Consider the following 27315-nt stretch of genomic DNA (forward strand, 5'->3'; position numbering starts at 1 on the left):
TGGGCGCCGTTGACGCCGCCGCCGCCAGTGCCAGGCTGCGGCGGCGGCGCCGGGCCTTCGCCCTGCTCGCCGGCCTGCGGGGCCTGGGCCTGGCCGCCCCCCGCTTGCTGCTGCGGCGGCAGCGCCGCCGGCTCCTCCTCGTCGGCCAGCAGCGCCTCCTCGTCCTCCTCCTCCTCGTCTTCCTCCTCCTCCTCCTCCTCGTCCTCGTCGTCGTCGTCCTCGATGTCGCCTCCGACGCCCAGGCGGGCCCTGCCCAGGCTCTGCCCGGCCGCCGCCGCCGCGGCCATCCCGGCCTCCGCCCCGGCCTCCTCAGGCCCGGCCGCCAGCATCTCGGCGTCCAGGGCCTCCTGGAGCCGCTGGGCCAGCTCCACTTTCAAGCCGCGCGAATCCAGGCCGCGCCGCCCGAGCTCGGCCCGCAGCTCCGTCACCTTCAGCCGCTTCACGTCCATGGCGCGCGCGCTCCGCGGATGAGGGAGGGGGAGGAGGGAGGGCGCGAGCGAGCGAGCGAGGGCGCGAGCGGGGGAGGGCGCGAGCAGGAGCACGAAGGCGCCCTGGCGGGACTGCGCCTGCGCGGGAGTGCCGCTCTGCCGCCCTCCCCTCTCCCCCCCTCCTCCTTCCCTGGCTCTGAACTCGGCTCAGCCGCTGGCGGCCGACACCCCTGCCGCCCGAGTCTCGCGCGCCTGCGCCCAGAGATGATTCTCCTCCCCCCGCCCTCACCAGGCGCCCCAAATCCTCTCACGCGCAGGCGCGGCCTTCCGGGCGCTCTCTAGTGCTCAGCCGCGGGACGCACGGACTCCTCCCCCAGATGAGATGGGAGGAAAGGGCGCAGGCGCGTGGCTTAACGCATCGAAGCGGGCAACAGGCGCATGCGCACACGCTAGCTTTAATCTTCGGCCCCTTCCCTCCCCCCCTTTTCAGTTTTCCGCGCGCAAAACGATCACTCCAGGCTCTGTGCACACAAGGCGCCTGCGCAGCCTTGCCTTTTTTTTTTTAAGGGTTTAGTTTTGTTTTGGAAATCGGATGAGTGCCGCGCACTTTTGCTGCGCATGCGTTCTTTGATTTCTCGCGCCGAGGCCTACGTGCGCTGTGGTTGATTTTAGGCGGGCAGCTCGAGCCTCTTGGGTGTACACTAGAAACTGGGATGATTTTTTTTGATTGGTTGAAGCTAAACCAATTAGAATGGAAAGGTCATTGTGCCGCTCCGCCTAAATGGGCGAAAGCCGCTTTCTAATTGGTTGGACTGCCGCGCGCCTTTTCCCCACCCTTTTTTTTCGTTTTGCATCAATTTGAGGGTGCCGCCATTTTGCCCTGAAAAGCCTCAGAGCTTAAAAAAGTGTCAAGAGTTACTGCCTTTTCCTTCTTCCGGTGCCAACGGTCCTTTAACATATCTAAAACAGTTGCCTTGACAGGCAGAAATTCAACGGGTGCAGCTTGCTAAACTGCCGTGCCTGCCAGGTCCCCGCAGGATGCCACACCCGTTGAATTGCGACCTGCTTGGCAACTATAGACTTTCCCACTATTCAAAAACGTAATTTTTCAACCAGTTGGTTCCTTCAACGTAGTAGCCGTAAGGACGGTGCTAGGTGCAATGTTCAGACTTGCCCCCATTCCAATACCTTCCAGATGTGTTGCACCACGACTCCTATCACCTATAGTCCATTTTGACGGGCGAAGATGGGAACTGTAGTCCCATGTCCTATTGCTTACTGCCTGGAGAGCATCAGGTAGTATAGAAATGAATCATATATTCCAAGAGCACCAGTTGGGGCTGCTTAAGGCTGACTAAATGCTGGCCCCAGGGCTTCACCACGAGCCATCGCCATCTCCCATTGCTTGTGCAGCCCGACACTTGTCCTTGTAAAGGTATTGCGCTAACACCCGTTTGGATATTTCTCTTACAGCCAACTTTGGCTTTCTGTATTAAATCCAACACTGCCAGGAGCTCTCCGTGGCACTCAAGAGTTACTCCCCTTTCTAAGCTTTGATTTATTTCCTGGAAAAGCGTCGAAAAAGTCTTGCCTTGCCTTTCTAGACCTCAAGGTGGCTAATAGCGACTGCAAAGGACAGACCCAAACAGCAAGCAGCAGATAAACAATAGATCCTAAACCTTCCTAGCAGATTTGGCGGGACCGATGCCTAAGGAGATGTGCAATTAGAAAACACCTGCAAATCTAGCAGGCAAGTTAAGCCAATTCAGAAAAGGCGGCGTTTGAACTTGGAAGGTCTTCCAAGTGGGGACAAGACCAGCCGCGCTTGGATGGGGTTTGGGAGCCGAAGAAATGCTGTGTGTCCGCTAGATTCTGACTATTTATTTATTTAAGCTATTTATATGCCGTCCTATTCGCAAAAAGCCTCAGGACGGCGACCCTCTGCATGGAAGCCCTGCAAGAAATCCTGTCCCGGGCAGCTCTTGCGATGTATAGGGTCCCTCCATCCCGTATTTGGCTTTCCCCGTCTTCTGCCTTCGACTTCCCCAGCATGATGGTCTTGCCTTGAAGCGTCCAAAGCAGGACAGCCTCAGTTTCCTCACTGTTGCCTGCAGAGCAAGTTCCGGCTAGATTTGATCCTCGACCGCATTCGCTGCCTTTCTGCCAGTCAAGCGACTCGCAAAGCTCTCCTCCGGCACCGTGTTTTGAATGCATCTCTTTCCCTCCCGTCCGCTTTCTCCTCCGTGCAGCTTTCACATGGCGATCGGGAGTGCAATAGTTTGGATGATTTGCGGCCGTTTCTTAAATACGATTTCTTCCTCTTGCATTACTCCGAATGCATTACTATTAAATTAAATTAAATAAAACGAATCTTCCCCCCCTTCTTTTTGCCTCTTTTTGGCGGGGTGGCTCGGTCGCTTTTGTATGGCACAATACAGATAAATAATAAAAACGTCCACACGTCTATGAAGGAGATTTCAGGCTCCTTCTGTTCAGGATGACAGACATAAGACAACAGCCTTCAGCAGTCACTGCCTCCCTTTTTTAAAATCGGCCCGGCTCCTTCTCGGCGTCCCCGATCAGCTGACCGGGTCACGTGGCCCGGCTGCGGGCGGCCGCCATGTTTGTAGTGCCCCGCCCCGTCGCGTCGCGTCGCTTCCAGCTCGCGGAGCGGCTCCCGGAGACCCGCGAGCGGGAATGGTCGGCAGCCCGCCCTGATCCCCATGGCGACGGCGGCGAAGGTACCGAGCTAGCGCGGAGCTTCCGTGCTCGTTGCAAAGGCCCGGGACCGCCGCGCGGACGAGCCTGCTCCAAGCTGGATTGCAAGGCCCATCATCCCCGGCGGGCGGGGCGGCGCGCCAGCGGCGTCGCGGGGAGCCGCTGGGGCGCGTGTTGCGGGGGATCGCCAGATGCTCGTCTCGGGCCGGGCCGGGCCGGGCAAAGAGGCGGCCACGTGAAGCCAGAAGTGCCATCAGAGAGGAGTGTGCCTGGTCGGAGAGACACTGCGGGTTTCTCCGATCTGGTGCCCCCAGATCCGCCGGACTACAGCTCTCATCATTCCCTGCCTGATCGTGGATGATGGAAGCTGCAGCCAAACGCATCTGGAGGATCCTGTGTTAGGAGATGTTCCTTCAGAGGTGTTCCTGCACACGGGACTTTGGTGGTGCATCTTGCAGTTGTACCTGGAGGGGATGAAAATGAGCTTGTGGGGCTCCATCCTTCAACACAAAGCCGCTGTCCTTTTTAACTTAATAAAAACAATTTAAGAAAAATTCAGTAAATTGTCAGGTTACTTCACACAGGTTGATTCTCTGTTTCTTCAGTGCCCAGTTTGGCTAGGGCTTGAACCCAGAGCCTTTGAGTAGCTGAGCTTAGCTCTGGAAGGATTTCAGTAGCAAAGGGAGCCTCTGGGCATGTTGAGAGTACATTTCTCTAAGCAAGCAATGTTCGAAATCTTTCAATCTGAAGGCCAAATCCAATATGGGTGGGGGGCACATCTGGCTGGTGCCCAAAACTCCAGGATATTTGATCTTAACAAAGGGCCGGGAATACTAGAATTTGTAGGCCTTTTCTGTTTGAACAGCCATTAAATTGTGTCCTCAAGTTCATTCCACCCGTAACTAACCCTTAAGAGAGACATTTGAACCTTTTAGAGTGGAGGTGGGGTGGTGACAGAGTAAAGCTAGGAAACCACCGAAATAATTTCAACATAACCCAAATCATCCTAGGGACTAGAATACGTGTCTACTTATATAGCCACATATTTTTGCCTTTTATAATCGTTCTTTTTCTTTAGTGGCAACTTTTTTAAATACTGGAAAGTCCACACTGTGATGGACAGCACTGGAATGTTTCAGGGGTGCAGATCCCATGTGTTCCCCCCATGCCGCCTCCAGCAACCCCTGGGAAAGCATTTACAGCTCGATTTGGAAGCTTGTCTCAAGTTTCTCGCGTTTCCTCGCAGGCTTCATCCGAGTGCTCCCTGGAGCTGCGCCTGGAGCAGGCCGGGGCGTTCAAGGAGGAAGGGAACCGCTGTTACAAAGAGCGGCGTTTCCGCGATGCCGTGAGCCGGTACCACTGGGCCTTGCTGCAGGTGAAAGGGCTGGACCCCAGCGTGCCGTCCCCGTTGCAGGAATTTGGTGCGGGGAGGCCGCCCATGACGGCTGCTCAGGAGAAGGTGTTTCACAGCATCAAGAGTGACTGTTACAATAACCTTGCAGGTAACCCAGCGAGTTCCCTCGGGCATATTCCCTCGGCCCAGCACGGTTGTTGTCCCCTGCTTTAAATCATTAAATGTATCCTATCTTAGCACCTGCCGTACCCTTTTCATCACCTTATTTCGAGAGAGAGGAGCTTTTAATCTCCTCCTTTGGCTTAAAAAATTCCCTTCTGGTAGGGGAACTTTGAAAAGGAGCTGGCTGGGAGCAGCCACCATTGGTTTCCCACAGTGCCCCGGGAGGATGCTGTAGCAGAGGGCATTCTGGGAAATAAAAATGGTGGCTAGAGATGCTTGTACCAACAAAGCCAACTGTTGTTCTAGACTGCTGGACCTGGCTGGGGAATAGGATCTTGAGAAAATGTCTGAGGCTCTTTGTCAGTGTAAGAACGTTGCCTAAAACCCTTTCCAGGCTACCGAACTGGCGTCTGCGACCATGCCAGGCAGCCAGTTCCCCCAAGTGAATGGTCCATTATCCACCAGCATGAGGGCCTTGGTGCTCTCGCAGCTTGAGGGCTGCATTTCACTTTGGAGTCGCTCTCGGGAACTGCCTTCCAGTGTCAGAGGGTCCAAGGAGAAAGGGCGCAGCCAGCAGTTTTTAAAAACATAACTAAATTTTAGAAGAGCCATTTCGACATCTTGCAATGGGGAAAAACGGCACAAATCAAACCGGGAAATCTGACGGGTTGGGATTCCGTTTCGTGCGTCGGCTTTCCTTCCACCCTGGTAGCTGGTTGGCCGACGGGGTGAGCACCTTTGGAAGTATTTCCTCCCTTCCGGCTGAGAACTTGCGGGCCGTTCCTGGTCTTTTAGCAACACCGCTTGCTCTCCTACAGCCTGCCTCTTGCAGATGGAACCCGTGAATTACGATCGAGTGAAAGAATACAGCCTCAAAGTCTTGGAAAGGCAGCCAGACAACACCAAGGCCCTGTACCGGGCCGGAGTGGCTTTCTACCACCTGCGGGATTATGACAAAGCGCGCCATTTTTTCCTATCTGCAACCAGCAAGCAGCCCAAAGGTGAGGGGTTCCCCAAACCGGTAGCCACAGAACGGTGTTTCTGACCTTACTATTGTAAGGTAGTACCTGTTGATTGATTGCGTCAAGCCTTCCCCAACGGGGCACCTTCCCATGATCCTCAGCCACCGCATCCGATGGCCCCGGGCAGGTGATCTTGGATGTTCTGAAAGGGCGGCAATTTCTTGTTCCTTGTTATTGTATTTGGACTGCTTGGGTGGGTGGGGAGATGTGCTCGTAGGATTATCTGGTGGTGATTATTTATTTTAAGTATTTTTAGCTCACTGCTCAGCCAAAAAGGCTGCCATGAAACGCTTGCCTGTAATCAGTGGAACAAGATAAACAGGTAGGATCAGGATGTGAGCGCTGGTCCCAGGGTACGGTCAGAACGCACGCAGCAACTGCTCCAGGAAAGCTAAGGCGGCCCGGACCTGCCCGGGGCTGGGAGGGGAGACCCTCTGGCCATGCGGAGTGCCAGCGAGAGGTTGTCGGAGGACGAGCCTGGCGCAGAGGGTCAACGTGGGATCCAGGAGACCAGGTTCTATTCCCTGCCCAGCCATTGGGCGACTTCAGACACACGATTCTTGTCCTGATCTACGCACAGGTTGTTGTGAGGATAGAAATAGAAAGGGATTATGGAAGGCCCCCCCACCGAAGGAAAAAAGTGTGTGTGTGTGTGTGTGTGTGTGTGTGTGTGTGTGTGTGTGTGTGTGAGAGAGAGAGAGAGAGAGAGAGAGAGAGAGAGAGAGAGAGAGAGAGAGAGAGCGCGCGCGCGCGCGCGCACGACCGACCGACCGACCGACCGATCAAGAGAATATGAATCTAGGTTAGGTAAGGTTTGCATTTGCTGCTTTTCCTTCCTGTCTTGGCCCAGGCCAGACTGCAAATAGTTACTGTGGACTAGAATGTTGCCCAAATGAGCATGGAACAATGAAGGGAAAGTGGCAAAGCCCGCTTTTTATTTACCTACCAGCCTTTGTTTTTCCTCTTTTAAGAAGCCATGGGGGGCTTACCGAATCTCCCTCCACATCCCCCGTTCCTCACAACAGCCCTGCGAGGTAGGCCAGGCTCAGAGTTGGTGCCCAGCCCGAAGGCACACGGCCACGCCGCCCAGCCACCTCCGTGCTAACCCTTTCTTTCCTCTTCCCACCTCGCTCCCGCAGACGCCAACGTGAAACGCTACCTGCAGTTGACGGAGTCTCAGCTGAGCAGCCATCACCAGAAGGAGAAACAGCTCTATATGGGAATGTTCGGCTAAGGCAGCGATTTCTCCCTGGACACAGCTGGGGGGCTGCAGCGGGGGCGCCCCCCCTTTCCGTGTGCCACCTGCGCCTGTCGGTCCCCGAGGTGTCAGATCTGCAGTGCCTTGACAAATGTGCGTTGGACAACACACGGGGTCCGCTTGGCCGAGTTTTCCCCATTCCAGATCAGGACAAACTACACAAACTGCACGGCTCCAGCTTGGCTCCCTCCCTCCCTCCGTCGCAGCCAAACCAGGAGCTGCAGGGGGGAGACTTGGGGGTCGTTTTGTTCACCCCTCCTGGGGGGTTCATAAAGCATTGTGGGAAATGTCACTCTGGCCCCGGCGTGCTGGTTTGCATCCACAGAAGGAAACCGGGTCCCGAAATCCGGAACTGGACATCGTCCGTAGATCACGGCGTTCTGGGCCCCCGTCCTGCCCCCAAGGGAGGAGTTTTGGGTTTGCGTGTGAGGCTTTTCCCCACCTGCCCTGCCGCCCCTTCCTGCGGATGGGGCTGGTGGGCTCACCCCCTTTGTCTGTCTGGGTAGCCTCGTTCCTGTGGTCGACCAAACCCAGCCCTTTCCAGGCGTGTGTTCCTACAGCATCCGCTCTGCCTGGCCTCTTTGTGAGGCCTCTTCAGCACCCCCAATCCCCCCAACCTAGAGGGCTGTGTTTGTGCATAGTGGCCTTTGCACAAACTCTTCCCACCTTGCTAATGCAGGGTGCTAATCCACCTGAAGATCAAGCAAAGGGCATGCTCCTCTTTAATTATCTTGAAAAAACCTGGCCTCCACTAAAAAGAGGGACATCCAAGGCAGCCAAGACAAGACTGTGTTTTCTTCTAAATCCGGCTGCTGCAGTTGCTCACGGAAAACGGCCCATGTGCCCCAACAGCCTGGTCCTTCCAGGGAGAGATGGGTGTGGTTGCCCGAGGATTTCTGAAAGGGTTGGGAGAGGGGAGAGAGGAGGAGGAGCCGGGCTGGCCGGAGAAGGGGAGGCTCCTGCCGTACCCGCTGCCCAACCGGGCCTTGCTGGGGAGGCACAGCCGATCCGCCAGGTGTCCCGCCTCACACAGGCCCAAGCCCTGCCACCCTCTTGGTGAGGCTGCTGGGGCGAAACCGGGTGCATGCGAAGGTGTGGCTTGGTTCTGGCTTTTCGTTTTGTTCCCGGGCCCAGCCTCCCTCGACTCCTAGCTTGTGCCCGTCCCCCGGTGTGCCTCTCGGGCATCTGGAGATGCCGTTGACGGAGTAAAAATCTAAGAGAGACCTGCCTGGGCTGCCGTCTTTCCAGCCCTGGTGGCTGCCCGCTCAAGGACCAGGGCAAGCTAGGTCCAATGTGCCCTGCAGCGCATGACTACCCTGCAGGGTTGTTGTAAGGAGGGGAGGGGAACGGAACGGAGTGGGCACAAGCCCTGGGGAACACTTAATCCAAGTCTGTGTGCAAACACAGAGCTGTCCCGCATCCGTTGCCAGGCCCTCCTCCTCCTCCTCCTCCGCTGCCTTGTGCAGCTGTGACACTCCAGCAAACATCCTTCATTCCTGCCACGCACCGTCTCCTCCCTGGCTCTTGAGCAAACATGTCGTTCTGCCAGCAGCTGAGGAAGGGGCTGTTTGCCTTTCTCAGGTGCCCTTGGCCACCTCACCCCTGCAAACAAGACAGTAGCAAGTCCCCTGCCCCCAAATCGGGGTGGGGCTGTCCCTGTTACCTCCTGTCCCAGCACAGGAAGGTGTGCCGTGGACGTGGTCATTTCGAAGCCAACAGGAATCTCCTTTTTTGAACCCCCAGGAAGCTGCTAGTCCTCATGGGGGCAGTGTTTGCCAATGGTCCCGCAACCCATACCTCTTTGCTCTGACTTCCCACTTGGATAGCTACCAAAAGGGACCCGTTTTCGGCCATGCTCCAAGTGCAGTCCCATCATCCCCAGCTAGCATAGAGTCCCGCAGAAGGCTGCAGAGGAAGGCTGACCTACTCAAGGGTGGTGGGGATCTTTCTAGCCTTTGCTCCGTGGAGTGGGTGGGTGGGCTGCCCTCACCGGGTGCGGGGGTAGACTCTTCTTGCCGCAGGGCTGCAGCTCGGCACCTCCCCAAACAGCAGATAGTTTCAGTGGGTGCGGTGCCGAGCTCGCAGGCACAACATCCGGGCGTCCTGCCAAGCCGAGATGTTGGTTTTCGTTTCGCCCGTGAGCCTCCCAGCCGAGGCAGGTGCCACAGAGAGTGGCCGTAACGCCTCTTTCCAGCTAACAGTTCAAGAAGCTGCTGCTGCTGCACTGCGGCTGGATGTTGAGGGGACCACAACTCCCATTAGCCACAGCCACTGGCTATGCTGGCCAGGGCTGCTGGGAGCCCAGCTAGAAATCTCGGGGCCTAGAAATAAGAATATCTCCCCAACCTCAAAAAAGGGGAAGTTATACACTCAAAGGAGAAAGGGGTGACCCTTTAGAGTTGGGCAGCTGCCAACATCTGGAAAATCAGTGTTTTCTCATCTCTACTGTACTTCTCCACAGGGGAAACTTACAGGATTAACCTCCAAGGTTTTTGTGGGCTCTGTAATTGCCTTCGCAGCGGTGGATCGTGTGGGACTAGTAAATTCAGCTGCGCAGGAAGCCATTGTGGCAATTTCTCTAGCTGGTCCTCCAAGGAGGATCCAGCACGTGGGAATTCATGATGCGTTAATCCGCCTTAATTCGCTATTTCCAGCCATTCTCACTGCCCCCAGCAGAGGGTCTTCTGTAAAGGGAGTTCCTCCAGTCATTCCAACTTAGCTGCCTGTTCAAAGGAAGGACTTTCATGCAACGCTGCTTAGTTCTTGCTAAGGCTGTCATTTCCTTTGACTTTTTCTAGCAACTGCTGTCTGCACAACCCCCCCGCCCCCAGCACCCCAAATCCAACCATTAGCACTGGGACTCACAATTTACACCATGAGATCTAGCAGCATGCAATGTCCTTGAACCTCAGCTACCAATCACTGCAGGCCCCATTTTGAATTCTACCTCTGTCCTGAACTTATTACGTATTTTTAGGCGAGTTGTTCTGCCTCAGCTCCCTACCTGTAAGACAGGCAACATAATCTACCTTAAAGGGTTGTTCTGAAGATGCAGGAGAGCTCAGTTCTGCAGGAGAGGAGAAGCAATCCAGAGCAATTTGGGGAAAGCTTTTGCACCTGAAATACACTAGAGAAATGACATTGCTTCTGAGGATCAAGAAAGCACACCAAACGGCTGGAGAGGGGTATGTTCATTAGGGAAAGCCCAGACTGGATCCTTCACACCCCAAACCACCATCTTGCAAGGGTCCATTCTATTTCTCCCCCTCTATTGAGGAAGGGCCAAGCAATGGTGATTTTAAACAGTCCGATGTGCGATGTCTCCAGAGAGCAGCATCCCCCTATTACGCAACAGCATTCAGAAAACATCCTAGCGTTTTGCACTCTATCACTGGCTATTTTGGGTTTTCCAAATCATGCCACCTCTTCAGACGGCCTCATTAGAGGGAAGTCTGCAGCGACCCCGTTTTAAACCCCAAGTAATCGCCAGAGACATTCCCAAGTGGACGTGGGCCTCTAATTAACAAATTCCAGAGTCTGGGATCGCTCTATTAGGGCCTGGCCTATGACATTAGGCGCGCCCGAGGCCAAAATAAAAAAATCGAGATCATACCTTACTCTTCCAGCCCATGTGGCAGAAATATAACAATATATTAAATCGAGGGTGGGCCGAAACAAGACTGGGATCTGTGGCGTGGCGGCAGGGGGTTCTGCTCTCTAATCCTTTAACAATAGTAACAAAAAAGATTTAACTAATCCCCACTGCCAAGCTAAGGCTGTTCGCATTCCTAAACTGCAGTCACTTGGATCGAAATCCGTATGTGTTCATAAGTACAGGAGTGAAGCATCGCCACCAGAAATCTGAATTTGACTTCACTCTTGAGCCGCCGTTTTGGGTACGGCTCAAGTTGACGGGCTTCTGTGCGATCCCAGGAGCCTGGCATCCATCTACACCCGAATTAAGCTGATCATCTGTATCCTTGCAACGTTCTACCTAAAACTGCCTCTGAGATACCCTGCCTAATGGAAGGAGCAAAATTGTTCTGCTCCAGACCGTGTCTAAACATTGTCCTGCCACGATGCAGTTTCTCCGCAGGGAAGCCCCTGTGATGAAAACTTTACGGTTCAAGAGTCTTAGGTTTGATTCCTACACTCAGTTGTACCCTTTATAGGGACAAACAGCCCTCTTCCAGGATTGCCAAGAGAACGCTGGCAAAACACCCCATAAAAAACATAATATACAATTTTGGTGACTAGGGTGTCATCCAGTTCGGATGGACTTCTCTGCTGCTTCAAACTGCAAACTGATTACATGCACGTGGGGAAAAAAACCTACAAATTAGAGCATGTTTGCCGAGAATGCATCCATCCATTCGGAAGTTTCTGAAGAGGCATTCTTGCACAGGTAGAAACACCTCTTCCAAGCTCTGCAGGGCGTTTTTCTTTTTAAATATTTACTTGCATTAAAGAGGGTTTGAAAAACCTGCTGCCTGCAGACGTGTTCATTGCAGCCTCCATCTCTGGGACTAATGGAGCTCGCCGGTCAACCGAGGGAAGATTGCTTTGTTCCACCAAAAGGGTCCTTCGCCCCCTAATCTAACCAGTGGATGAAACTCGGCAGCCATAAGATTTCGCATTTCAACTGCTAATTCCCCGGGAATTCCACATTTTCCTAGCTGAAAACGCCGCCTCTAGATTATTTCAAAAAGACACTTCAAGCGCTGGAGAAGGTGAACTCTGGACTAAAATGTGGCAGTGGCACCAAACAAGTTCCGGCTTGCAGCTGTTATCTCTGCCGTCTCCCAGTCTCTTTTAATTACTGTGATTAGCTGCACGGAGCCAACCATCACGCCATAAACAGCAATTCGCTTATCCTTCAAGCCATGCGCTGCCGCTTCAAGAAGGCAAAATTGTGTGCCTCCAGGGCAGGAGAAAAGTAGTCCATAAATACCCTCACTCATGCCTAGACACAGGCTGGGCATGTACACTGAAAATATGGTTTAATTAAGGTGGGGGAGAGGCAGACATCCCTCACCTATTCTACCTCAGACTCCTTGGAGACATAGCGCTCGCTTCCACAGCTTGCCAAGCAAAATATGATATTGCGAATGGAGGCGACGGCAAGGTGAAGCTCCACCTAAACCTCTTCAGCAAAGTTGTTTGTGCGACCCCCAAATGGAACTGGGGCACACCCCCCAATTTGCAGAAGCTCAAGAGAGACTTTAGGAGAGAAAACAGAGAGAAAACTTTAAAAACAGTCCCATGAGGACTGGGCATGCTCAGTGGCTACAGAATGGGCAGGAGCGGAACGGAGTTCCTTGGAAGAGGGCCTGGCTGGCACCCTGTACAAAAGCACTCCACATAGTATTTCCTGGTTTGCTTTTGGAGTTTAAAGCGATTCACACACAGATCCTGTCCCCCTTTCTACCTGAACTGACACACTGCGGCCTGATGCCCGTAGTCGATGGCAGCAGCTAAAACACGCAAGCATTTCTGGCCCTCTCCTTTTAGCCTCTGGCCTCACTCATCACCAGAACAAGGCGGCCCGGGAGAGATGCTCCAAAATGAAACGGGCCCTCGGGCTGAGCGCGGTTCCACACCCCTGCCGTAATCCTCTGCGCTCTTGTCTGGCCACACTGTTATTTTGGCAGGGATGAGTAGAAACCACCCAATTTAAAATGGCTTGTTTATTTTTTCCTAAGCTCAACCTTTACATTTCAGGGGAGAAAAAGAAGGAAACAGGTTCACAGTTTCAGGAAACGATGACGACACAGAATGAAATGGGTTTTTCACGCTAACAGCTTCCAAGGAAATTCAAGTGTTCGGGTAGAAAGGTAGAAGGAGCATCTGTTCCCTTGAAATGTAGTAGCAGCCTCAGAGAGAAAGTTCTAGGAAAACGTTTGGATGCTCTCAGATGGAGACCCAAGGAAGGGAAAAAAAAAAATCAGGGTGACTGCCGTCACTTTGGGCTAAATCCTTTGTTTTGGAACGGGAGACAGAAGAGGGCCCAAAGGAATCTTCAAAGATGATTCAGGAAGCCAAAAACGGTGTTGACTTCCTGGTCCAATTTTGGACCAAAATATAACACTCTTGATGTTCCCGTTAGACCTGCACAATCGGGAACCTGCTGAGCGAGGGAGGAAGAGGAGGTGCTTCAGATCTTGGTGAAATACAACTCCTGTCACTGTCAGCCTAGCCGACGGGGAGGAATGATGGGAACTGCAGTCCAGTGAATCTGAAGGGCCACTGGGTTAAGCCAAAGCAACTCAGTTCATGGGCCACTCGAAGCTCAAGAACCTTCTGGACTTGCAAAACGAAACGAAAAAACCCCACGCAAGGCCGGACCAAGGTGCGGGGATTTGTCAGAAATTCAGCTGGCTTCCTTGCATCTTTTGGCTCAAGCCTTAAATAAAATCTACATGGGGCAGGCCTGCATGTTCTTCCAAAGTATCTTAATTAAAAATAATTACGAAGAGATCAACTGTTCAACTTGGGGGGGGGGAAAGGATGCAGTGATCACCCTTTACCCCTCCCACCCAGGTGCCCATTATGCTGCCCGGACGAGAGAAACATCAGATCAAGAAACACTCATCGCAAAACTCCCCTTTCTTCTCTCCCTTAACCCTCAATCACATCACCCGCTGAGCAAGAAATATCTAAAGAGCACCAGAGTTCAGTGTCACTCTTTGGTTCTCATGAAGATATCCCGAGGCTTCAAACTTTGAATTTAAAGATGTGCTTGACCTCTTCCCCGAGAGGGGGATGGACCGTGTGTGTGTGCCCGTGCCCACACAGGGGCCACGAGACTTGGCCTGCTGACTCAACACCTGCGACCAGGTGAGAAGCTTCTCCAACACACCCTCCCGTGGCACGGGGTGGATCGTCTTGCCTGCTTTTCGCCTTCTCGGAGGAAGGACGGGCGGCGTGGCGGAGGAAGCACGTCACTTGGTTGTTCGCGAGCCCCGGATGGAGCGGGAGACCACCTTCCTGAGCTCTTTGAACGAGCGGCTGCGCCGAAGCTTGAACCCACGGACCGGCAGGTCAGCAGGGTCCAGGGTGGCCGAGGTGGGGGGCCACTTGTCCCCGAGCTGATGGAGGATCCAGTCCCCGTTCAGGCTGAGGGCGCTGGTGGCTTCCACCCTGCCCAGGCCAGAGGTGCTGCTGGCCAGCCCGGGCCGCGGCCGGGGAGGCAGGTCGAGGTGGCTGCCCCCGAGGAAGCAAAAGGACGCCGGCGAATCGGAGGGGAAGGCGAGGTGGCGGTGGAGCACATGGGGCGGGTGGTGGAAAGTGGCGGCCTTCGGCCGATGCCGCCCGGGAGCCTTGCTGGAGATCTCCAGGACCGAGGCCCACCTGGGCTTGGCGGCCTTCCCTCGGGCAGCGTGGTGCTCGCCGTGGCAGGCCAGCCCGGCCGCCACGTGGATGTTGATCTCCGAGCTGGCGCGAGCCCTGCTCCCCACTCGGGCCGAAGGCCTGCGCCGGAAGCTCAGCCGGCGCAGCAGCTCCCGGGGGCTCAGCCAGCTCCTCTCCGAGCCCTTCTCGGGCCTCTCGGGGGTCTTCACCAATTCCCGGGAAGCGTGTTTGCCTTTGTACAGCTTGTTGCCGTCGGCCTGGGGGAACAAGGCCCGCTTCCCGCAGGGCCTCTCCGCCTGGGCCGGGTGTCCCTGCGGCTCGCCGGGCCGGCTCGGAGCGCCTCTCCCCGACCTGCCGGGCAGCTTATCCGGGCAGGGGCTGACCGACGGTTCCTGGGACGGCAGCAGGGCGTCCGGAAGAGACAGCACCGACGGCTCGCCCGCCTTGTCGAGCTTGGTGGAGCTGGCCTGGACAGAGCCGACCTCCAGGAACTGGGTGAAATCCCCCTGACCGTCCAGGACCCGGGAGTCCCGCGTTCCCTCGGAGCCCTCGGGGGACCGCAGGTGGGAGCACGTGGAGATGCGCCGGCGGATCTTCCACCCGGGCGCCGGGGCAAGCAGCTGGCCGGCGCCCAGCACGGAGCCGCAGACGGAGGACAGCGAGAGACTCTTCTGGCGCCCCGCGAGGGGCCCGGCCTCCGTCCTGCCGGCCGCCGAGCGACACTTGTAGCGCAGCACCAGCTTCGCGACGTACAGGTCTAAGCGGGCCTTCTGCTCCTCCCTGGGGCTTGCGGAGGCCGCCTCTGGGGAGCCCGTCCTGGCGGGCTCCGGGGGGGCCCCCTCGTCGAGATCCTCCTGGGACGAGCTCTGGGAGAGGCTGCTGGTGAAGAGCGGGCTCTGCAGGGCCACCGCGTGCAAGGGGCTGGGGTAGTGGTAGACCTCGTTGGTGTTCCGCGAGACGAGGTCCGACGTGTAGTGCAGCAGCCGAAGGCTCGGGTTCTTCGGCAGCGGGAGCGACAGGTCTCCGAGGCCCAGGAGGAACTCGAGGTCGCCTGCCGGGGGAGACAGCGGAACGGAGGTTACGGGGGGGAGGACCTGCAGCGGGAGGTCGGGCCCGTCTGAAGGGGCGAATCAGACAGTCCCCGGACGTGCGGGTCTCGGGAGCTGGAACTCGAGCCTTTTGGAGCGTTCCTCTCCACACAAGCAAAGCCCCGCGAGGGCAGAGTGGGCCCTGCTGGCTGGCCTGGAAGCCACCGGGATGTCCCATCACTGCCACACGTCCCCTCCCCACCCCGGTGGGCCAAGACGGCAGGGGGAGGTGTGCAAAGAGCCTCTGCGAGTGACGCAGCTGCCGCCGTACAGATGTGTCCTCTCCAGATGTGGCTGGACAGTGGCTCCCATAATTTGCAACTGTTGTCTAAGATGGCAAGGGCTCCAAGAAGCTGCGGTCCAACAACCTCTGGAGAGCCACCATTTCCCCCACTTGCCTACATCCCCTTCCAAACCTGCAGTCATGAGGACTAGAGCCTTGCTCTCGTTTTAAGACTGAGAGCCTATGCTCCTAGCCTCGTCTACTTCTCTCAGTGCTCCCGCAAAGCTGCCTTTGTTCTGGGGGGAAGGCCGGTTGAGTCACCGGCTTGCCCTTAACCTCCCTCTGTCCGGACAGGGTCACTGTCCAGGTCAGGTGTGGCCTCACCTGTCGATACGGGCCGCCTGCTGTCGGCACCAGGAGCCAAGGCGAGATGCTGCAGCCGGAGGTCGAGGAGGCGGACGGCGGCCTCGTCGGTCGAGTGCGGGCGGGCCAGGTGGCTCTCCCGCAGGCCCGGCAGGTGGGAGAGGGAGCCGACGCTGCAGCGCGACCCGCCGGGCCCGTCGCTGTGCATGGAGGCGCACGAGTCCGACAAGGAGCCCACCTCGCTGGTCTCGTAGAAGCCTGAAAGGCGGACAGAGCTGTGATGACACACCCCGGCTTAGGGGGGCTGATAAAGAACAGGGCCGAAGGCGCACCGGCTGTTACCCTTGAGGGCTAAATGGAACCTCAGATACATTTGGACTGCAGCACCCAGAATTCCGTCAATGGCCCTGCTGGATGGGGATTCTGGGACTCGCGGCCCAAATGCCTCTGCAGGCTGGTACAGCAAAAAGTAAAAACCCAATACAACAACACAGAACAGCACAGCAACAATCATATCATACAGTATCAACCATAATGCACCAGTCCTAAGCAAGAATAAAATCCGTAATTAGAAAAATTATAACAGCAAAGAATCCACGGCGATCCAGTGACAGATAAAAGACAGGATAGAATCGCACAAAGGTCCTCGTTGAACAATTGAAATACTGGGCAAGTAGAAAGGTTTTAGCCTGGGGCTGAAAAGCACGGAGACTCGGTGCCAGGCGTACCTCTCTGGGGAGCCGATTGCACAATCGGGGGCCACGACTGAAAAGACCGTTCCCCTAGTGGCAACCCTGCTCAGATCTTTGAGGGTGGGTCCCAGGGAAGGACCTCAGGGGGCGATCTTAAGGGCCGGGCAGGCATATAACTGAAGTTTAACTCAATGAAGGACACTTGCTTCTAAGAGCAAACAAAGAGGCGATCCAGAACCTGCCTGAAGGAAGAAGGCCGGAGGTGGTCAGCGTGCAGAACCAAGACAGGCATACCTGAGCTGGGCCGAGAGTCCGCCTCGGGGATCTCCTGGGTGTCTCCTCCGTGCCCCCCGACTTTCTTGGGCGAGAGGAGTGACTCGCCCATCATCTGCAGGCCGAGGCACCGGGGGTCCGCCCTGCCTCCGGCGTCCGTGTGCAGCGCTTCGATGTTCTCCGAAGAGCTGTAGGAGGCCCGAGGCTCCTTGGGAGTGCCCAGCAGGTCTTCCGACTTGCTCCGGTCCAGCTTGGGGGTGGCGAAGCCGGCCCTCTCGGGGCTGTTTGGGTCCTCCTCCTGCCAGGCAGAAAGTGCGAAGGAATTCAGCGGGAGGGGAACGGCAAGGAAGGGCCCGTGGAGGCCACCGGAGGAATCCTGGGAAGACCGGGGGAAGGCAGGGGGCCTTCCTGGTCGTTCGTCCCCACTGCCTGGGGCAGCGGAAGTCCTCGTCCTTGTCTTTGCGGCTATTCGCTGCTGGCAACAGCCGCAGAGATGGGCAAGGGTTTCTGATCCGCAGCTGTGCAGACCTGTGCACGCTGGGGAAAAAGCCCCAGAACCTAAAAAGCGGTGCAGGCTGGGAAATGCCGCAAGTCTAAGACTTCTCTCTTTTCCTTCTCTGCACCTGTTTAACGTTGTGCCCTAAAAGCTGAGAAATTCAGGGTGGGGATGGAACCATCCCGAGACCATGTAGCAAGAGGACTACTTATAAAAACTTTAAATAAACGAACCAGGGTGGATCTGTATGGGGAAGGGTTTGCCAGCTAGGGGCTGGCACTAGGCATGGACTCCTGCCCTCAGCACATGCTCAGGAGAACTCCGTTCCTCCGCTTTTGGGAGTGTGTCTGCCAAAGGAGGCAGACCTTGGGGACGGGGAGGGGACGAGAAGCCCAGCATCTGATGCTCTCCCGTCCATCTGGCTGCAATTTAAGGAAAGCATCCGCGGTGATACAGCTTTCCAGCCTCCACGCATCCCCCACTGGCTTGTGGAGGAATTCCTTTGTGATCCCTCTTCTCCTGACCTCCTCCTCAAAGCAACCTGCAGCCCTCTGGCCGTTTTGGACTACCACGTCCATAATTCCTAACCCTGGATAAGCTGATAGGAGTTGTAGTGCTGAAACATGGGAAGATGCCGGCATTCCTACTTCTGCTGCAAGTTGACAGACAACTCATTCTCTGGGCATCCATCCGCACGTCGCCAAAAGAGCTGGGGGGGGGGGGCAGAAAAGCCTTGACTGCCCCTTCCCAGACAGACCCACTCTAGAGGGAGGGGGAAACCCCCCAATAGTGGAAGGAGCAAACCCACCCACATGGGACACATGGGTATGTGGGAGGAGGGAGACAGAAAGCCAGCCCAGAGGGAACGGAACGGAGTACGTGACGAAAGAGCACGGCCGGCCGCCCGAATCACACCCCGTGCCGTTGCAGGACCAACTTCAGGCTGCTGCCGATACACGGAGGGAGAGGCTGAGGGGCGCTGCAGCCAGTCCGGACCCCAAGCCCCAGGCAGGGATGGCTGTGGGGTGCCGCACGGGGCACGCACGGGAAGGCAACTCTCTGCACCTGGACCGGGCCTGCAAGATTTATCGATCGCCGTGGGGAGCTGGAGGGGGACTGTTGCAACGTGCCTTCGGACCCCCGCCCCGACCAGCCAAGGCAGCTGCTGCCTGCGAGGAAAAGCAAGGGGTGGGGGGGGAGAAGCCCCCTCTGCTGAGCCAGCAAGACCGAAGCAAACAGCAGTGGGCCCGCCTCCTTCTTTTTTCTGCTCCTAAGCTACGCAGCTGTTGCTTTTGTCCAGGGGCCCCTAGTTACCCACTGAAATGCGGAGCAAGCCAGTGGCCATGTGGCCGGTGGGTGGACGGGCCGAGGACGGCCAGCCATCCGTCCAACCCGAACCGCTGCAACAGCACCCAGAAGCCCCCCATCTGGTGTTTTTTCTCGGGGGGCTCCTGTTCGGCCAGCGAGTTCATCGCCGTTCTGGATCCTTCCCGGCAGAGCAAAGAGAGCCACTCTGGAAGCTCCCAGCAGAGGCAAAACACAGATCAAACCACAACTTGGGCAAACGAGCTCAGAAAGCAAGCTAATATAATTGTGATTAAGTCAACAGAAAAAACACAAACCCTTTTCAAAAGGTTGGGACCATTTCTGTGATCTTTTGCTTGACTGAATAAAGGTTTGATGCTAATACGGATTCTGCCATTTGACACTTTGGGCGGGGGGGGGGGATGAGGCAGGGCAGGGGGTGGAATTGTGATTCCTACTAAAAAAAGAACATTTTGCAGATGATCCAACCGCACCAAAAAAGAAGACTCAGAGGTCCAGCGGATAATAAAGTCCTTTGTTCTCCAAAGAATAGAACATGGAATGCAAGATGTTCAGCAAAAGTACAACGCAAACATTCCATCACATTAAACAAAACCAAAAAAAAAGGAACAAATAAAAACAACCTGGTTTGACCAAACATCCCTTTATACTTTCAATTTACTATTTGTGTTTTTCTGTAAGCTGATACCTGGCCTGCTCAGAAAGACGTGCATTCCTCTACGCCCCCCCCACTCTTCAATGATCCCCAATGACTGGAATATGGGACTTCAAGTTTTTGCTAGCTAGTAGACAATGACAAACAGCCGTGTTCCTTTTTTTAAAATCATCACCATCACTTCTCGTGGCCACGCATTCCATAAATCAATGCCATGCTTTCTCGACAAACCATTTCCTTGTAAACTTCGAGAAACCCAAGTAATGTTAGCACATGACTTCATAGGCAACTGTCTTACGTCAACCGGTATAAAAGTATTTATCTTTGTTTATCCTAGGAGGACTTTGTGAACCCATCCAAGATTGTTCCTAACTTTACAGATAAGGAGAAACGAAGTTGAAGAACGATTCTTCACGCCCAATACTTCGAAGTTCAGTGCTGAGCCCCAGAATCTATTTCTTGGGCTCAGGGCAAAACCTGGCAACCTTAAACCGAATCAAACTGCTGGCAAATCTTAGCCCAGGTCTCTCTATCCACCCAGACCTGCAGTACATCTCCAGAGTTACTTAGACTGTTTTTTGAGCTGTATTCTAAATACAATAAATTTAAAATACTGTCCATTTTGTCCATCTTCATCCCAGTCATGTTGGCTGGGGGATGCTAAGGGTACCAGTCCAACCCCAGCTGGAGGGTATTAGGTTGGGGGAGGCTGGAGTGGATGCAACTGGGATCGATGGACAAACTGGGAGCAGACGAAAGTGGGGTTTTTCCTGGAATACGTCAAATCAGCCCCAACTCTGTGACCGGTGACTTACTCAGTCCTCGTGGGACCCTTTTGTTTTGGGGTTTTTCTGCCTGCTTGACATCCCCCTTGCAGCTACCCTAAAGCAGTTTTTTCCTTGCACAAAAGAGGGCTTTTGCCCTTTGAATAGTTCTGTAGGAGAGGGGATGAAAACCAGTCTAGCTTGTCATGAAGTCCTCCAACTTCTGCATCGGGCCACCCTGGCTGGGGAGGCCGGTGGCAGCCGGATCGGATGCAAAGGTCAGCACAGGAAGGCTCGCTTGGACTCTGCCCAGAACCTCATATTCCTAGGTGCATTTCTCAGAGGGCAGTCTGAGCTTCAGCAGACTTAGTCCTCCGTAGGGACAAGAGCTGGAAAGGACAGGCTGTCCCTGACAGACGGGGAGAGATGGGCGCTGCGAGGCGGGCCAGTACCCCTCGGACGGCGGGGTGGACCACCCCTGTTCAGGAGGCTAGGCACTGGTGGTTTTTCTACCCACATCCACCCCACACAGTTAAAGGCTCCCAGGAGGGCTAGACTGACCTCTCCCAGCAATTCCAACACCTTTCTTCACTCATGGGCAGATAATGGTGTTTGTCCGCGATTAAATTCCTGGGTGCGCGGGCCTGCCCCTCCCGGCCAGGGGTGGGGTGCGGAGCCGTGTCCTCCACCCAGCCATTTGTCCAGGCAGGTTGACCTCCCAGTTCAAGAACAAGAAATGGGACCGAATCGGAAGGGAGGGTGTGCCCCACATGGGAGATGGAGTGGAGAAGGGAGGCAGGGAGAAAGGGGGGGAGGTGGGCGCCTTTCCGAAAAGAGCGGGGTAACTGTTCTAGCCAGGCTTCAGCAAGGCCTCCCCTGTGCCCAGATGGGCAGAAAAGAGAAGAGCTACCCAATGAGAAGAAACTGAGCTCTTTTGCTGGACTGTACCGCTTTTAGATGAACAGGGCCTGTGGTGTAAGAGGGACATTCCCTGACATGGCAAGCTTCTTCCGGGCAGGGAGCTGGGTTTAGAACTTCTCAGATCAATGATGGGAACGCCACGCCTGCCTCCCACCGTCTAATGTGGTACAGTCCTGCACCAACAGCGATATGCGAGCTTGCACATTTCAGCTCTCAGCCAGTCGTTTAGAAGGAGACAGAAGGTTCCAAGACGTGTCCTGTTCGTAGGACCAGGAAATGCCCAGAGACGGTCAGCCAATGGAAGGACACCGCACTGGGTGGTACAGGCCTCCCCAGCCTGGGGCAGATGAGGATGATGGGAATTGCAGTCCTACAAATCTGGGGGGCATGGGGCAAGCTAAGGAGCACATTCCTGACAATTTACTGATAATTCCTATTTATTATTATATATTCATATGCAGCTTTTTTCCCTCTTTCAAGGAACACAAAGGAGGGGTCAATATAATCCCCTTCCTCTCCCCGTATCACAACAACCCTGTGAGTAGGTTAGGAAGAGACCTTCCTGGCCAAGTGAGAACAAGAACCCCAAACTTCCGCGTGCCAGTCCAACACAACTACTCTTGTGCCCTTCTGGGTTTTCATTTTTACTTTGGAGCGTGTGCCTGTGCCTCCAGAGGTCGTTTCCAGGCAGTCTGCCCAGAGCTGAAAAGGTACGACCAAAGACGATCACAGACTCCAAAGACGCCGGGCCTTCCGGGACCTGACTGAGAGGCCGCCTCCTCGCTTCCCCGCCTGCCCACGGGAAGCCACACTCCTGGTGCTTCGTAGGGGACTATGGCCTGGCTCGAGGTCTCCCAGAGAAGGCCTTCCTTCCGCTTGAGCCCACCACCCTTTGAGCTGTTTTAGTGCTAAGCGTGGGCACTGCCCATCCCTTTTGGGGTGTTCTGCCCGGATTTCTGTTAGCATAAATGGCACGGCCTATCTGCTTTTCCAGTGGACTGGGCAGTCCTTAGTCTTGCTTCTTCATCTAGAAAGACCAACAGTCTCCCTTGACACGTCTGAGCCACACTTGTTTGCTCAGCTTGCACACCGGCCATGCTGATGGGCCATGTAGTCCAAAACATCTGGAGGGGCCCACTGGGCCCCTTCTCCCAAGACCGCCCACGTCTCCCAGACTGCACAGTGGGAAGGCCCTGTCCAGAAAGCTCCCGGAGGGCTCTTGGGTGCGGAAGAGAGCAAGCCTAGCTTGGCTGGATGGTCCCCTGCAGCACGATGCTCTTTGCGCCAACAATGCCCTGGCCGTTACCCAGAATCCCCTGCACGCACTGGGGTCCCACAGAAGGCCAGCCATGACAGTCGGCGTCTCCCTAACGGCAGGGCAACAAACAGCAAAGCCTATTAAGCCGCGGGCCCAACAGTACCCACAATCCCCCGTGAGAGGCTGCGATTTGCAGGGGCCGAGACGACCCAGTCAGAGTCCCCCAAAGGCCAGGTTTCACGCACGCCCGTGGCGTGGCCAACAACCCCGCGGCCACACTCCCCGGATCCTCCCGAGACTCGCCGGGGGACGTCCGCGGGCAAGCCGGCACGGAGGAGGGATCCCCTTGGCCCTCCCGCTGCAACGGAGAGGCTGCAGCCGCAGTCCAGCTGAGTGGGGCCCTTCTGGAGCCAGGGAGCCGCCTCTTTGTTCCTGCGGGCTCCAGCAGGAGCCGGGAGCTGTGCCAAGGAGGAAGTCACCGTGGCAAACAGCAGGTGCTTTGTTTGGTTTGCCCTCCTGCCCCACCCCCGCACACGCACGGAGGGCCGGCTGGCGTCTGCCGGGGCTCGTGAGCACAGCCCGCCGGGGGCGGGGAGGACGCCGAGAACATGGAGGCCGAGGCCACGAGGCTCAAAAACCGAGGGTCTGTCCCACCGGTGCTCCCAGATCGAGGACGCCCTGCCTTTCGGGGGCAGAGGAGAGAGAGAGCTGCTTTGCAAAGGGCATCCTTGGCTCCAAACGAGGCCAAGCATGCGAACGGACCAACCGATGAGGATGCGGCAAGCAGAGAAAGTCTGGAGCAAGAGCTTGTCCTGTCCTGGCGGTCCCTAAAGCAGAAGTTGGGAACTGGGGGCTGCCAGATGTTTGAGAAAGATTCAGCTGGCCAGGGCTGTAAACCCAAACATCTGGAAAGCACCTTGTTAATGAGTAAGGCTCGCCCTCTTAACATGGCTATGAATTCACCTTGTCCAACCCCCAACTTCATTTTTTTAAAGTGTAGCATATAATTAAACTCCAAGTGTGAATTCAGGATCCAAGCTGTTCTAGATACTAATGTTTTTCCAGGCTCACTAGCTTGCATATTCCCCCAATTTTATAGCCACACCAATATTTAAAATACAAGTACATTCTCATTTACATAGTCAGTGTGTGGAATTTTTCTATTCAAGCTTTATCAGGGTTACTCAGCATTATTATGTTAACCAAATAGTGTCTATTTCAAGTTAAGGAAAAGAAAGAATAGGGATAAACATTTCTTGCAACGGATAACAAAAATGTAACAATTCCCACACACATTCCTAGAAGAGAAGTTAAATATCAGAATTTCTCTAGCACCCAGGGGCAATTTCTCAAACGTTACCACGTTGGAAATTCCCCAAATTTAAAAACACGTAAGTGGTGACAGAGAAGCGGTACTGTTTTAAAAGGTTGTGGATTCTTAACCCGGTCGCTTCTTCTACAAGTTAATCCATCTGCTATTTCATCAAACTTAGCCACGCAATTGTGGGCAGAATACGGACTCATGGAATTGTGAGAAGTGTTTTGCACCGGAGGAATGCAAACTTGGAAAGCCTGTGTGCCAATATACCTTGGACACAAAACTGGAAAGACAACTTGTTCAGGGGGAAAGCCAGCCAAGGGTGTTTTTGAGTAAGACAGAAATCTTTGCCAGGTTTTGTGGTCCCAGTTTTGAATGCTCCTCTGGCTTCAGGAACTCCTTTCTTGGCTGAATTCCTTGGGGGAAATCTTAGGGCGATTCTTGAAGATTGCTTGAAAGATATTAATGGAGATCCCAAGCAATGGAGACATAAATTCCCTTTTCCTCTCCCCCCAGACCCATTTCAGGGGCACACGGATAGGTGAATATTACTGTCTTCCTTTCCCACACCTGCTGCCCTCCTTTTGGGGATTTCAGGACCGTGCAGCCCGACATATCCACATGGCGCCAGGTTGGGGAAAGAAGGAAGGACTGTTAACATGGCACTACAAAAACCACCAGGGAGTAGCACCTATTCTAGCTGAACTGACAACACAACAAACCAGGGCATATGTGGGCTAAATATTTTGCCCTTGGTAAACCTGTGCGAAGCCAGGAGGATTCCGCCAAATGTCCACAAACCTCCCAATCTACCTCTCATCGCTTCGCGGCATCTCGCTCGGCTCCCTTCTGCGGGCCCCATGCCCCACCTTCCCCACCCCTCCTCCTTTCTCCACCTCGTCTAGTACATTAATTACCCATCTGCCACGTCAGCACTACAAGGTTTTCCCCCCTTCCCTTCCCCGATCAAGCACCTTCCTCGGCTTTCTAGATTCTGGCCCAGTTTTCTGGCATTAAATTGCCCTCTATGCCCTGACTCCAGAAACCCATCCTGGAGTCCTCTCCTTGAACCCCAAAATATCTCCCCCATCACAGCGACCACCTCCACATACCCCTATCTTAGCCCCTAGTCGTACTGGCTGCCCCCCAGGTCCACCCCTCGCTGATCCCAGACCTTTCCCATCTCTTACCCAAAATTCTGCTCCCAGTTCATCCCCTCTAACATTCTCCCCACAAACCTCCTCAGCATCTGGGCATCTTTCCCCTAGCAACTTTCGTCCACGAAAGACTTCCTTCTCTCCTGCGTGGATTCCTTTACTCAGTTCCACCAGCGCTTTTTCCCATTTGTAAAGCAAAAATGCAGACTCAGAATCGACTCAGGTGTGAGGGATCCTGGGCTAGAAGTTGCTCAGACTGGGGCAAGGTCTACAGTGTTTCTCACCTATGGGAAGGTCACCTGAAGACGTACAGCTGAACTAAGCACACACCTTCAGCGTCTTCCTTCGCCCCCTTTATGGCCTCTCAATGCCAAAGCACCTCAGGGCAGAGCCCCCTTTCTTTACAAAAGACAGTTTCGATACAACACCGCCGATTTGCAAATAATTCTTTGGAAATAAAGATGTCTTTGGAAGAATCTGGGGAGGCTGGCCTCTTTGACATTAGTGAGTTTTCAAAACCCCATAAGTGGTCTAAGCTGGATGTGGCTTGACTTTAAAGAAGCCCCATCAAGATTCAACTGCCACATGTTGAACAACACCATGGACATCATTAAGACAGAACTAATTTGCGTCACGTGATCCAGAGTAATTTTTAAGCAGAAGAATGCTGAAAGCATTCCCTTGGATTGGACTCACTGTTCTCCCTGCAGCAGTGACCGAGATAGGACATTATAGATTTCGGACTTGATGGTCCCACTGGGCAGTGGGGTGTCTTGAAATCAACCTGGTTTATTTGGAACAGTTCCCTGCACAGCCTGCTGAATGTGGGGCTTGCCCCACTGAGGGCATCGCTCCCCCGCTCCCCACAAAAGCTCCAGGTCACCCATAGCAATGGTGCCTTGCTGAACTCACCACTTTCATGGTGCCTTGCTGAACTCAGTTCCTGCCACTGTGAACTGAGAAACTCTGATTTACTAAGACCGTGTTTTCAATATATAAAGCTAAGCCAGTGTAAGAGTTTTAAAGCGCAGCCCTCTCACTCTAGGAGGAAGCTAGAGGGCTCCGAAAAGGCCAGCCAACACAATCTCACACCTTTCTGCTCAGAAGGAAGTCTCATTGCTTTCAATACATTCCTGGATTGTATTATCAAGGTCACATATATGTTTACAAACATTACATGCCCTATGAATCTTTCAAGCAAGCCTTCCGTTGGTTTTTTAACTCGCGTGTGGCGTTCACCGTTGCATCCTTGCATTTTTGGAGAAAGGTGGCGTTCGGAGGCACAACTTTATGCTGTGCGTTGTGCTACAGACAAGGTGTTCGCCTGCGAGCCCAAGATAACTGGGTGCTTTCTGGGGAAGGCTGGGATGTTTCTCAAAGAAATAAAGTAAAAAGCGCCCAGAACAAAGCAGGTTCCGGCTGCAACAGCTCCGAAGGGGTTTGCTGCTCCGTGAGCGAGCGCTGGCCTGCACAAGACACACAACCTGGGAGCTGTACGTTCCATAGCACTGAATGGAGATTACTTTTGAGTACACATGGGCTGGGTTAGGCTAAGCTGGCCTCTATCAGAATCAAGGTAAACACCTGCCCGGGAAATGAAGCAGCCCAGCAAATCCAGCAGCAGCAGCAGCAACGGGCTAGGAAGGTGGCTTCCGGGGGGGGGCTCCCGTGGAAAGGTTCACGGCGACAAAACCCACAAGGGCTCCTGCGGCCTCGTGAGAGGGTTGGGCAGGAGCTCGGCGGCTCCGGCCGGGTTCGCGGCCCCCCGCAGCCACGAAGCACGCCGCGTGACCCTGAGCCGCCCTACCTCGCAGGGTCGTCGTGGCGGCAGGCTGCGGGGAGGAGCGGCGAACGACCCCGATTCCACCAGGCGCGCTCCGGGCACCGCCCGCGCCCGCTTCCTCGGGGGGCCCCACTGCGGGCGGAGGGGCCGGCCCGGCGCCGCACCGCGAGGCGGCCGCCCCCGCGGACCGGGAGCCGCTCCGGGGCTCGGGCTGCCGCGCGGCCGGCGGGCGAGGGGGAACGGCGCCCGGCCCGTCCCGGCCTCCCCGTCCCCGTCCCCGCCCTCACCTGTTGCGCCGGCGGCCCGTCCGCGCGGCTCTCGTGCAGGGCGCGCTGCACGCTCCCCCGCCGCGTCTCCCGCAGCAGCTCCAGCTCCAGCAGCCCGGCCAGGCTGGCCTGCAGGCGCTCGCCGATGCGCAGCCGCTCGTTGCCCGACCACAGCGAGGGCGGCGCGGCCCTGCGGGCGGCCATGGGCGCTCCGGCTCGGCTCGGCTCGCGGGCGCGGCCGGCGGCGGATCGGGGCCCCGGGAAGCGCGCGCGCCCGCCCGCCGCCAACTTCGCCGGCGCGCCGCTCCGCTCCGCTCGGCTGCCGAGCAGCTGCTCAGACAAAGAGGCAGGTTGGCGCGAGTCACGTGGCGGCGCGCCGGCCCCGCCCCCGGCCCCGCCCCCTCCAGCGCCCGCCCCGCCCCGCCATTGGCCCGCGCCGC

General features: G+C 55.5%; 3 protein-coding genes across 3 annotated transcripts in view; 1 reads left to right on the forward strand and 2 right to left on the reverse strand.

Moving 5' to 3' along the window:
- HNRNPUL2 (heterogeneous nuclear ribonucleoprotein U like 2) overlaps positions 1-464 on the reverse strand; it is a 19731-nt gene extending 19267 nt beyond the window's left edge. The window contains exon 1 of the mRNA XM_044448388.1: positions 8-464. Within this exon, the coding sequence (XP_044304323.1) occupies positions 8-449 (442 nt within the window). The 5' untranslated portion in view covers positions 450-464. The remainder of the gene's footprint in view (positions 1-7) is intronic.
- Positions 465-3069: 2605 nt separating this feature from the next.
- Positions 3070-7234, forward strand: TTC9C (tetratricopeptide repeat domain 9C). Its single transcript, XM_044448472.1, has 4 exons — positions 3070-3169; positions 4393-4648; positions 5481-5663; positions 6824-7234. The coding sequence occupies exons 1-4, from the start codon at positions 3152-3154 to the stop codon at positions 6916-6918; spliced, it is 552 nt and encodes a 183-aa protein (XP_044304407.1). The 5' UTR covers positions 3070-3151; the 3' UTR covers positions 6919-7234.
- Positions 7235-10884: 3650 nt separating this feature from the next.
- LOC123032493 (dapper homolog 2-like) lies at positions 10885-27079 on the reverse strand. The gene is made up of 4 exons (XM_044448389.1): positions 26897-27079; positions 16953-17229; positions 15988-16224; positions 10885-15343 (listed from the first exon to the last, which is right to left on the reverse strand). Exons 1-4 carry the CDS (start codon positions 27077-27079, stop codon positions 13884-13886), a joined length of 2157 nt encoding a protein of 718 aa, XP_044304324.1. The 3' UTR covers positions 10885-13883.
- Between the last annotated feature and the right edge of the window lie 236 nt (positions 27080-27315).

Source organism: Varanus komodoensis, unplaced genomic scaffold (assembly GCF_004798865.1).
Source record: "Varanus komodoensis strain SLA01 unplaced genomic scaffold, ASM479886v1 scaffold55, whole genome shotgun sequence".
Lineage (NCBI taxonomy): Eukaryota > Metazoa > Chordata > Lepidosauria > Squamata > Varanidae > Varanus > Varanus komodoensis.

Coding starts and splice junctions, on each gene's coding strand:
- LOC123032493 (XM_044448389.1), bottom strand. CDS start 27,079: ATGGCCGCCCGCAGGGCCGCGCCGCCCTCGCTGTGGTCGGGCAACGAG. Junction 16,225..16,952: donor GGACTCTCGGCCCAGCTCAG/GTATGCCTGTCT, acceptor TCCGCCTTTCAG/GCTTCTACGAGACCAGCGAG. Junction 15,344..15,987: donor CAGGCGGCCCGTATCGACAG/GTGAGGCCACAC, acceptor CTCCCCCGGCAG/GCGACCTCGAGTTCCTCCTG.
- TTC9C (XM_044448472.1), top strand. Junction 4,649..5,480: donor CTGTTACAATAACCTTGCAG/GTAACCCAGCGA, acceptor GCTCTCCTACAG/CCTGCCTCTTGCAGATGGAA. Junction 5,664..6,823: donor AACCAGCAAGCAGCCCAAAG/GTGAGGGGTTCC, acceptor TCGCTCCCGCAG/ACGCCAACGTGAAACGCTAC.